Source organism: Monodelphis domestica, chromosome 2 (genome assembly GCF_027887165.1).
Source record: "Monodelphis domestica isolate mMonDom1 chromosome 2, mMonDom1.pri, whole genome shotgun sequence".
Taxonomy (NCBI): Eukaryota; Metazoa; Chordata; class Mammalia; order Didelphimorphia; family Didelphidae; genus Monodelphis; species Monodelphis domestica.
The window spans coordinates 230,895,271-230,905,599 of NC_077228.1; the positions used below are offsets into that span (position 1 = coordinate 230,895,271).

The 10,329-nt window shown below is 42.7% G+C and overlaps 1 protein-coding gene across 5 annotated transcripts; it reads left to right on the plus strand.

Moving 5' to 3' along the window:
- Positions 1-1,101: 1,101 nt before the first annotated feature.
- On the plus strand, positions 1,102-9,576 carry PYCR1 (pyrroline-5-carboxylate reductase 1). Of its 5 annotated transcripts, none has more exons than XM_016430711.2 (9): positions 1,102-1,214; positions 1,434-1,509; positions 1,718-1,865; positions 3,776-3,846; positions 5,659-5,838; positions 6,008-6,229; positions 6,695-6,787; positions 7,004-7,167; positions 8,425-9,576. In XM_016430711.2, the coding sequence occupies exons 3-9, from the start codon at positions 1,799-1,801 to the stop codon at positions 8,588-8,590; spliced, it is 963 nt and encodes a 320-aa protein (XP_016286197.1). In that variant the 5' UTR covers positions 1,102-1,214; positions 1,434-1,509; positions 1,718-1,798; the 3' UTR covers positions 8,591-9,576. The 5 variants fall into 5 exon arrangements, with proteins under 5 accessions (XP_016286197.1, XP_007482905.1, XP_007482906.1 ...); XM_007482843.3 differs by having other exon boundaries at positions 1,103-1,214; positions 1,434-1,479; XM_007482844.3 differs by having other exon boundaries at positions 1,125-1,202; positions 1,434-1,479.
- The last annotated feature ends 753 nt before the right edge of the window (positions 9,577-10,329 follow it).

Sequence of the window (10,329 nt, forward strand, 5' to 3'; positions counted from 1 at the left end):
TTGGGGAACTAAGGACAGAAAGCATACCCTGACAGTTTGAAAGCAGGGGGGTTAGGAAAGACACTGTAGCCAGTGGCTGGGGTATCAGGGAGTGGTCTAATCTACAATGGATACAAAAGGACTGCTTCAGCCAAGTGTTGGTCTTCTTGGGAATGGATTTCTGATACAGTGGGGGAACCTAAGACAAAAAGGATGATTGAGGTTTTGAGCATTTCTATCACTCATATTTAGAACACTTAATGGATACTTGTTGATTCGTTCATTGTTCAGTCTAAGACAAAGTCAGTTTGGGGCTTCCCCTAAGGCAAATTCCCAAGGGACAGGGGCAAACTTGAGGCTCCCACAAACATAACTTTACCCTGTTTGCCTCAGTTTCCTCATTTGTAAAATGAGCTAGAGAAGGAACCGGCAAACCACTCCAGTATCTTTGCTCAGAAAACTCCATATGGGGTCACTAAGAAAAAAAAAAGACTGAACACTATTTCACTTTAAAAGATTTCCTTTGTAATCCTATATAATCCTTCTTTTAATCCTATGTAATCCTGATTTTATGCATTTAAAAACATAACTCTGAGAAGGCATCTGCCAGAGGAGTTTGTGACACAAAAAAGTTAAGTACTCTTGTTTCAAATCATACCTTTCATAAATAGCAGTAGATTCCAAAACTCGCAGTCTCCTGACACCCACAACCACACTTTCCCTGATATTTCATGCCACCTTTTTTCAGTTATTATAGATTTAGATCTAGAAGGAATCTGGGAGGTCACCTAACCCCCTCGTTTTACAGTTGAAAAAACTGAGGTCTAGTCTCTAAAAAATGAGGTAAAGTGCCTTTAGACCTAGGTCTCACAGTAACTAGCATCAGAGTCAGGGTATGATAAATCTAGGTCCTCTGACCCCACAGGGCAGCTTCTCTTTCCGATACCTTTAGACTGTAAGAGACACTGGGACCGGGTGGGTGTAGTTGGCCACGAGGTCCCAAAGGCGCCAGGAATGGGACCACGAGTCCCGAAGAATCAGGTATAGGGTAGCAATCTGAGAATGAAGAAAATGATGCAATCACCCATCCCGAGATCCAGCCCCGCACAGTGATTGGCCTCGACGTGGCTTTTCGGCCTCGGATTGGCTGGATCCGCGTTGACTGAGGACGGAGCTTGGGGTAGCTTGGGGTTGACCCGTGAGCCTGTATTTCTGTTTCGTAGGTGTGTCCGGCTGTAAGTAACTGGGAGAAGGAGGTGGAGATGGGGACCGAGAAAAGGGGCTGCTTCCGAGGAGGTGGCCTCAATTAGCCTGGGAACGTTCTCAGTCGGGAGGGGGAGCGGTCCTGCTTCCAACAAGAAAAGCTTTTTCCTTCACCTTCACCACCGCTCCGCCCCACTCCCATTTTCTCCTGTAACTCTTATTCACTTCTCTCTTTCCTCTCCTGCCCCCAGTTGGATTGTTCTAGTGAAGAAGTGGACGCCGCTCTTCTCTCCTTGGGTGAGGATTCCTCTAAGAAGCTACTCCGGGGTACCTAATTTTTCGGAGGAGGGGGGCTTTGTGGGGGAGAGGGGGACCACGTAACGATGGGAGCCTGAGACTGGCGGCACTCGGGAAGAAAAGGAGAACACTGGGCCGTTTCCTTGTCTGTGGGCTGGGCGTAGGAGTGGGCTGGTAAGGAGGAGTTGCTCTGGTCTGTTGGCTTGACTGCTTTCTTTGTACTTTTAAATCAACCCAGCCACGTCTATGCGTGGTAGCTTCCTCTCCGATCCAGTTCCAGCTGTTTGCTTTCTGCTGGCTGAGCTGAGCCTCTGGGACCATGAGTGTGGGCTTCATTGGAGCTGGCCAACTGGCATTTGCCCTGGCTAAAGGTTTCACATCAGCAGGTAGGAATTGGGGCCCTAGAGGATAGACTGGCCTAGTCCTCCATCTGCTGGTGTCCCCCCCACCCCCATTCCCGATTTTAACTTTGTGTGTGTGTTGATTGACTTTATATTTATGCTATATATTTTTCCATATGTACTTGTCTTCCTCATTAGAATGCAAGAGTAGGGATGTTTCTAGAGTTTTTTTTTGTTTGTTTTTCTTTTTATTTGAACCTATAAGAGTGCCAGGCACATGGTAGACACTTAATAAATATTTGTTGACTGGTTGACAGATTGAGGGAAGGAAGAAGAAGTTCCTTATTAGAAATTTAGTATCTTACTTGTGCTAGACAGGTAGACAGACAGATAGATAGGTCCAGAATATATCTATATATCTATGAGAGTTAAGAGCGTAGTGAGGTCACAGAGTAGATATAGTGCTAGGCCTGGAATCAGGTAGACTCATCTTCCTGAATTCAAATCCAACCTCAAGTCATTTACTAGCTGAGTGACTCAGAACAAGTCACTTAACCTAGTTTGCCTCAGTTTCCTTGTCTGTAAAATGAGCTAGAAAAGGACAGTTAGGTGGACACTTTCTAGCTGTGTGATCCTGTGTAAACCACTTAATCCCACCTGCCCAACTCTTGGAACCAATACTCAGTATTGATTTTAAAAGAAAAGGTAAGATTTTTAAAATACATTAATTAAGAAGGGGACAGCTAGGGTGGCTCAATGGATTGAGGGCCAGACCTAGAGACAGAGGGTCCTAGGTTCAAAAGACCTCAGATACTTCCTAGCTGTGTGGCCCTGGACAAGTTACTTAATACCACTGACTCTTCTGCCTTGGTGCCAATATTAAGTCTAAGATGAAAGATAAAGGTCTTAAAATTAAGACCTTTATCTTTCATCTTAATTAAATTAAATGAGCTGGAGAAGGAAATGGCAAACCATTCGACTACCTTTTTTCTTTTTAAACTCTTACCTTCTATCCTAGTATCAATTCTTAGTCATAAGAGCAACTATGGCCAGGCAATAATGGTTAAGTGACTTGCCTGGGGTAACACAATTAGAAAGTGTCTGATGCCTGATTTAAACCCAAGACCTTCCATTTCCAGGCTTAGCTCTCTATCCATGGAGTCACTTAGCTGCCCCCTACAGTGCCTTCTTTTTTTTTGTTTTAACTCTTACTTTCTGTCTTAGACTCAATACTATATATTGGTTCTATGGCAGAAGAGTGGTATGTGCTAGGTAATGAAGAGTAAGAGATTTGCCCAGGGTCCTAGGATGTGTCTGAGGTCAGATTTGAACCCAGGCCCTTTGGAGTCCAGGCCTGGCTCTCTACCTACTATGTTATCTAGCTACCCCACTCCAGTATCTGCCAAGAAAAGCCCATGTGGGGGCATGAGGTCATATGACTGAACACCAATAACATATCCTAGATATAGATTTTTTCCCTCACCCACTCTGAACTGTGCAATAAAGTACAATCCAAATAGAAACTCACTCCATCAGCCGCTGGTGTGTAACTTATTTGCAGTCTTAGAAAGTTGCCTGTGTCACCAAGAGATTAACTGATTTTGCCTATGGATTCATTGTGATGGGTAGAAGAAGCACTTTCAGATTTTCCCTTACTCTAAAACTGGTCTTCTATCTTCCTCATCAAGCTTGCTCTGATTCTATGGGGAATCTGTGTTTGGTCAGTATTTGAGCCAGAATTTGAAGTGGGGCTCAACTCTGATTTTTCTAGATGATACTGAAGCCCCCAGGATGAGAAGTGTCATTTCTACTAGTAATAGAGATACATGTAGCTTAATTTTGTTATTTTATGGTGGGTACAAGATAAGGAATAGGGAGTCGAGATTTCTGGTGGAGACTTGAAGGGTTTGGGGAGCATTGACCTTGAATTGAAACAACCTTGCCTCCCTCACTAGGCATCCTGGCCTCCCACAAGATAATGGCCAGCTCACCAGCTATGGACCTGCCTACAGTCTCTGCACTCAGGGTAAGTAGGAGAGGAATCTAGGGAAGGAAAATGTTAAGAGCCCATGGAGTGGAGTTTTCACTCCCAAACCAAACTGAATCCACTGGGTGATAGACCAGATGTGTATCTTTAGTTAATGGGTTGCTCTGACCTAGCTTCCCAGATCTAGGAGCAGTGTCCAAAGGGGAGAACAATTCTAGCTTCTTCCCACCACTTCTGCCATGAAGTCAATTTGATCTGTGGGGACATCTCAATGTGAGTCAAACTCCCTTTTTTTCATAAGTCCCTAACTTCTGTCTTAGAATCAATACTAAGTATTACTTTTAAGACAAAAGAGTGGTAAGGACCAAGTAATGGGGGTTAAGTGACTTACGTAGGGTCACACAGCTAGCTAGGAAGTAACCAGGCCAGATTTAAACCCAAGATCTCTCATTTCCAGGCCTGGCATTATGACTGCAAAAAATGTGGGTTTCAAGACTGTGAATTGCCAAAACTGTAAAGATAATTTTAGTGTCTTGATTTTATATTAAAAATAAGTGGTTGCCATGAGAAAAATTCCCAAATATGAAAATACCCAAGACAGCTGGGTTTTATGGAGATTTTAATTAATACAAATGAAGGAATTAAGGAAAGGGAGAGAGAATAAGAGAAAATAGTATGAAGGGCCTAGGCTAAATGGCCTAGTCTTTAATCACTCACCACAAGATTTCTCCCACTATGGCAAACTCCCAAACTGAACTACGAACTCCCACCAGCCCGAACTCCCTCTAAGTTCAGAGAGCCAGCTCCTTTTTTTTTTTTTTTAAACCCTTACCTTCCATCTTGGAGTCAATACTGTGTATTGGCTCCAAGGCAGAATATTGGTAAGGGCTAGGCAATGGGGGTCAAGTGACTTGCCCAGGGTCACACAGCTGGGAAGGGTCTGAGGCCAGATTTGAACCTAGGACCTCCAGTCTCTAGGCCTGGCTCTCAATCACTGAGCTACCCAGCTGCCCCCTGAGCCAGCTCCTTTTAAAGAGAAATTTCTCTTATGTCACCTCCCCTAAATTTTCACATCTACCAACCACAGTAGACGTTTTCCCCAGGCCTGTCCATTCTTAGTTCACATCTTCTTTTGTTATCACCTTCTCTGAGTAGACTAAAACTTCACACCTCTTTTGTTAAGCTTGCCTTTTGTAAGTTGCTTGACCTTTTAGTGATTAATTTAACCTTTATAGGTACTTAGCACCCTTTTTGTATTAGATCTAAAAATAGACCTAGTTTAAGGTTCTAGCTTTACTGTAAGGTATGAGTTAAGTACCTTCATTGTTCAATCAGGAGTTTACAACTTTATCTTCCCCTAAAGTATGCCTAAGTATGGGTGGAGTAATGTAAAGTTCCCAAGACATTCCTGATCAAGTACCTTCATTTGTTACAATAAAGGAATAGCTTTAACCAAATCTTCTAAGGTAGAGTCTGAGCAGTTATAAGATTCATAGCATTCTATCCACTGAGCTACCTAGTTGCCCCATAGGAGTTTAATAAATGTTCATTGACTTAAGTTGGGTAAAGAATTCATGAACTGGGTAGAGAGTTACCTCCTCTGGCTCCACAGCTCAAGCTATTCATTTGCCTAAGAACCATAGTGACAGTACCTTTGAAGAATCCAAGGACTTTATAGAGGGACAGAACTTGAAATGAAAATCCTAGGGAGAGCTACAACAGTGACTGAGTTATAGATATGAGCAAGCATCTGACTAGTAAACCAGTATTCCCTGGGAAAGTTCTTAAGCCTGACAACCTGACTCCCCCCCCCAATATTCTGAACCATGATCTTCCTTTTAATTACTGCAGAAGATAGGTGTAAACCTGACCCCCAACAACAAGGAGACAGTGCACCACAGTGATGTACTTTTCTTGGCCGTGAAGCCTCATATTATTCCCTTCATCCTGGATGAGATTGCAGCTGATATTGAAGACAGGCACATTATAGTCTCTTGTGCAGCTGGGGTCACAATTAACTCCATTGAGAAGGTACCACTTCTTTCAGCATTGCCCTCCAGGGTGGGAGGTGAATGTTCCCAGGTACTGGTGGAGAAAATAGTATAGTGGGGGGTCTAGAGAAGGGGCCCACCTAATTTGTGGAACAGGGTAAATGGTGCTGAAGGTGTGCTTGGAAGCTTAATCTACTTTCTGTCCCCAGAAACTGACAGCATTCCAGCCAGCCCCTAAAGTCATCCGTTGTATGACCAACACCCCTGTGATAGTACGGGAGGGAGCCACAGTTTATGCTACAGGAACCCATGCCCAGGTGGAGGATGGAAAACTCTTGGAACAGCTAATGAGCAGTGTGGGTTTCTGCACAGAGGTGGAAGAGGACCTTATTGATGCTGTCACTGGCCTTAGTGGTAGTGGACCTGCCTATGTGAGTCTTTTGTTGTAGCGGAGATTATGGAATAAGGGGTTTAAACAAGTGCTTAATCTGTGAATAAAGCTATTAGACAAAGGGCAAAGTTATTTCAGTTGTCTCTTTTAGCCTGAGAGATACCAAGGGTCTTTTCCTATACCAAAGCCACCTTTTCTTTCCCCTTTTGTTGTTGTTCAGATGTTTCAGTCATGTCTTAATTCTTCATGACTCCTTTTTTTGGGTTTTCTTGGCAAAGACACTGGAATAGTTTGCCATTTCCTTCTCTAGATCATTTGAGAGATGAGGAAACTGAGGCAAACAGGGTTAAGTGACTTGCCCAGGGTCAGTCAGTTAGTAAATATGTGATGCCAGATTTGAACTCAGGAAGATGAATCTTTCTGATTCCAGGCCCAGCATTCTATTCACTATGCCACCTAGCTATCCCTTTCTTCCCCTAAGACTCAGTAATTGTCTTCTCTACAGGCATTCACAGCTTTGGATGCATTGGCAGATGGTGGGGTGAAGATGGGGCTACCTCGGCGGTTGGCAGTTCGTTTGGGGGCCCAGGCTTTACTGGTTAGTATCTTTTTTATCCTTGGACTGTATCAAAAAGAAGCTTTCTCACTCAGATTTGGGGCTAGAACTTCAGGCTTGGTTTAGGGGCTGATGGAAAGGTGTTGCAGGGACAACTCCATTCCCTAAACTTTCTTGGTAGGAATTTAATGGATTCAGAAAACAGAAGACTCTCACAATAAAAGTTCCTTCCTCCAGTCCATTCTCATTCTATTGCAGGGAGCTGCCAAGATGCTCTTGGAATCAGAACAGCACCCAGGACAGCTCAAGGACAATGTCTGCTCTCCTGGGGGAGCCACTATCCATGCCTTGCACTTCTTAGAAAGTGGTGGTTTCCGCTCCCTCCTCATCAATGCTGTGGAAGCTTCCTGCATCCGTACCCGGTAGGATCCTATTCCATTTCACTTCATGTAGGTCTCTGTCCCCAACCTACCCTCTAGGGAGGAGCTTAGTAACAATCCAGATTAGACAAATGTGGCAGGGACAAAAAAACAACACGTTACTCATCTTTTATTTGAATTTGAATCATTTAATTTGAATCTATCTTAGGTCTGGTGTTGATCTGCTTTGTTACAAACTCTTGGTTATTTTCTAGAATTCTATGACAGATACACTTCAGATGGACTGTAACCTTTTTTCTAAACATATATAATTGTTTTCCTTTGTAATCCCATTATTTTATTTTATACATTTGAAAATATTCTGAGAAGTGGGTTCACAGCCTGTATCAGACTTCCAAAAGGGTCCATGACACAGAAAATGTTAAGAACCCTTATTCTTGATCATCTAGGCAAGATGGTACAGTTGAAAGAATACTGGATTTGGAGTAACAAGATATTTAATTAAATGATCACTCCAACACTTATTAGCTGTGTGGCCTTGGTCAAGTCATTTGGGCTATATTACTCTGACCTGAAACATGAATTCCTTCCTTAGTAGCCACGACCTGCCCCTCCCAATAGGTATATAGTCTGCTTGAATTTCTACCTTTAATTGCCAAAAAGCTCTTATTTATATTTGATGCAGAAATCTTTCTATATCTAACCTCCATTCATTAATCTAAATTCTTCCCTCTGGAACTTTGCAGAATAAGCGAAATTTCTCTTTTGCACATACACACACACAAAAGCCCTTTGAATACTTGAAGACAGAGATTGCATCAAAGTAACATCCCTAGTTCCTTCAGTGGTTACTGAAAGGACAAAGTTTTGAGTTACCCTCTTCTCCTGGTTGCCTTCCTGGATGTACTCTCCTTTGTCAAGTCTACTTTAAGTCCAAACAAGAATCGGTTTGGAGGTAAATAGTGGGGCAGGCTCCTTGCCTTCTCACCAACAGAACTCTCAGGTCCAGAATTGCCTTTTCTTTTCTTTTTTTTTAAACTCTTACCTTCTGTCTTAGAATCAATACTGTGTATTGGTTCTAAGGCAGAAGAGTGGTAAGGGCTAGGCAATGGGGGTCAAGTGACTTGCTCAGGGTCACACAGCTGGAAAGTGTCTGAGGTCAGATTTGAACCTAGGACCCTCCCATCTCTAGGCCTGGCTTTCAATACACTGAGCTACCCAGCTGTCCCACCCCCACCCCCCAATTGCCTTTTCTTGTTAACCCTTTCTTTCCAATCCTTTTTGATATATACCCAACAGAGAGCTTCAGTCCATGGCTGACCAAGAGAAGATCTCTCCAGCTGCCATCAAGAAAACTCTACTGGATAAAGTGAAGCTGGACTCTCCTACTGTATCCACAAAGTCATCCCCTAATCTTGTCAAGCTGCTAGTTCATAGCCAGGCCCCTGGAGGCAAGAAAGACTGAGGCATCTCCTCTTTTTTTCCTTCTCATCTCTTTTCCTAGGCACACAGGGAAAAGCATCTCCATGTGGCAATAACAATCCTTGATAGAACATCAGAAAGCCCATGCCCTATGGTGTAAAGATGTGGATACGTCAGGGCTCCTTCTCACAGAGGTCAGCTTGGGGACTTTCTCCTGGCAACTAGAAAGGTCAAGCTTGCTCCTTTTTCTCTAAAAATTCATATTTCCCCTTCCTTATAGATTCTGAGGACTCCTATGCTGAAAAGAATGTTTCAATCATTCAGCCCATACCTTTCTCTTCTCTCCTGGAAATAACCTTTCCAAGAGTTGACCATCCATGAAGAGGATGTCAAGAGTCGTAGACTCAACCCTGGTAGTTGAATTAGATATGCAGGCATATTCTGCTTTAGAAAAGGGTAGTTCGTGGGGCAGCCGGGTGGCTCCGTGTATTGAGAGCCAAACCTAGAGACAGGAGGTCCTAGGTTCAAATCTGCTCTCAGACCCTTCCTAGTTGTGTGATCCTGGACAAGTCACTTAACCTACATTGCCTAGGCCTTACCACTCTTCTGCCTTGGAACCAATACAGAGTATTGATTCTAAGAATGAAGGTAAGAGTTTAAAAAAAAAAAGAAAAGAAAAGGGTGGTTCTGGATTCTTGCCCTAAGCCATGACCTTGACTCTGGGGAAAGCCAAACCACCAATCTTTCCTTCCTTCTCATACTTCCCCAATAAAAAACAATAAGTTTTTAAAGGAAAAGTTTCCTTGATGACTTTTACATAGAATTTCATGTACCTAGAATCCCCTGCCTCTCTACTTCATCATCTGTACTTGCTCCCATACCCTCTCTCAGGCCCCAGGTTTTTTAATATGCACCTCTTAACTTATCTTTTGTAACTGTTGACACCTAGTTTAGCTTTTGGGCTCTACTTTTGTATAAGTATTTCTCTGTTACAATTCTTTAAGCAAAATAAACCCTTTGCCTTTTCAATTTAGTAATCGATTACTCTGTCAGACATTGTGGTAAGTCCTAGGGATATAATAATAATAAATAAAGTGTTAATATTTACATAGCACTTACTATATGCAAGGCACTATGCTAAATAAGCAATTATATTCTCATTTTACAATTATCTTTACAATCTTTTAAAATTAAACCCTTACCTTCCATCTTGGAATTAATACTGTGTATTGGTTCCAAGGTAGAAGAGTGGTAAGGGTTAGGCAATGGGGGTCAAGAGACTTGCCCAAGGTCACACAGCTGGGAAGCATCTGAGTCCAGATTTGAACCTAGGACCTCCCATCTCCAGGCCTGGCTCCTTATCCACTTTAGCTACTCGGCTGGCTCAGTACAAGGGTTCTTTAACAGCACAATACAAAGATAAAGAGTGGCAAATGGACTCTATGTAAAGATAGCTGATTTTATCAATTACATGTGAAAAGAAATTTCTACATAAGTTTTCTGAAGTTATATGATGCAAATTGTCTCCTTCCCTTCCAAGCAATTGGATCTGGGTTATACATCATACAAAGCATGTCCATATTGTTCGTTTTTGTAAGAGAATAATCGTATAAAACCAAAACCTCAAAATAAAAACTCAAAACTATAGTGAAAAAACATGCTTTGATCTGCATTCCCACTCCAACAGTTCTGTCACTGGAGGTGGACAGCATTCTTTGGCATAAGTCCCTTGGAACTGTCCTAGATCATTGTATTGCTCAGAGTAGCTAAGTCTTTCACAGT

Coding starts and splice junctions, on each gene's coding strand:
- PYCR1 (XM_016430711.2), top strand. CDS start 1,799: ATGAGTGTGGGCTTCATTGGAGCTGGCCAACTGGCATTTGCCCTGGCT. Junction 3,847..5,658: donor CTACAGTCTCTGCACTCAGG/GTAAGTAGGAGA, acceptor TAATTACTGCAG/AAGATAGGTGTAAACCTGAC. Junction 5,839..6,007: donor CAATTAACTCCATTGAGAAG/GTACCACTTCTT, acceptor TTCTGTCCCCAG/AAACTGACAGCATTCCAGCC.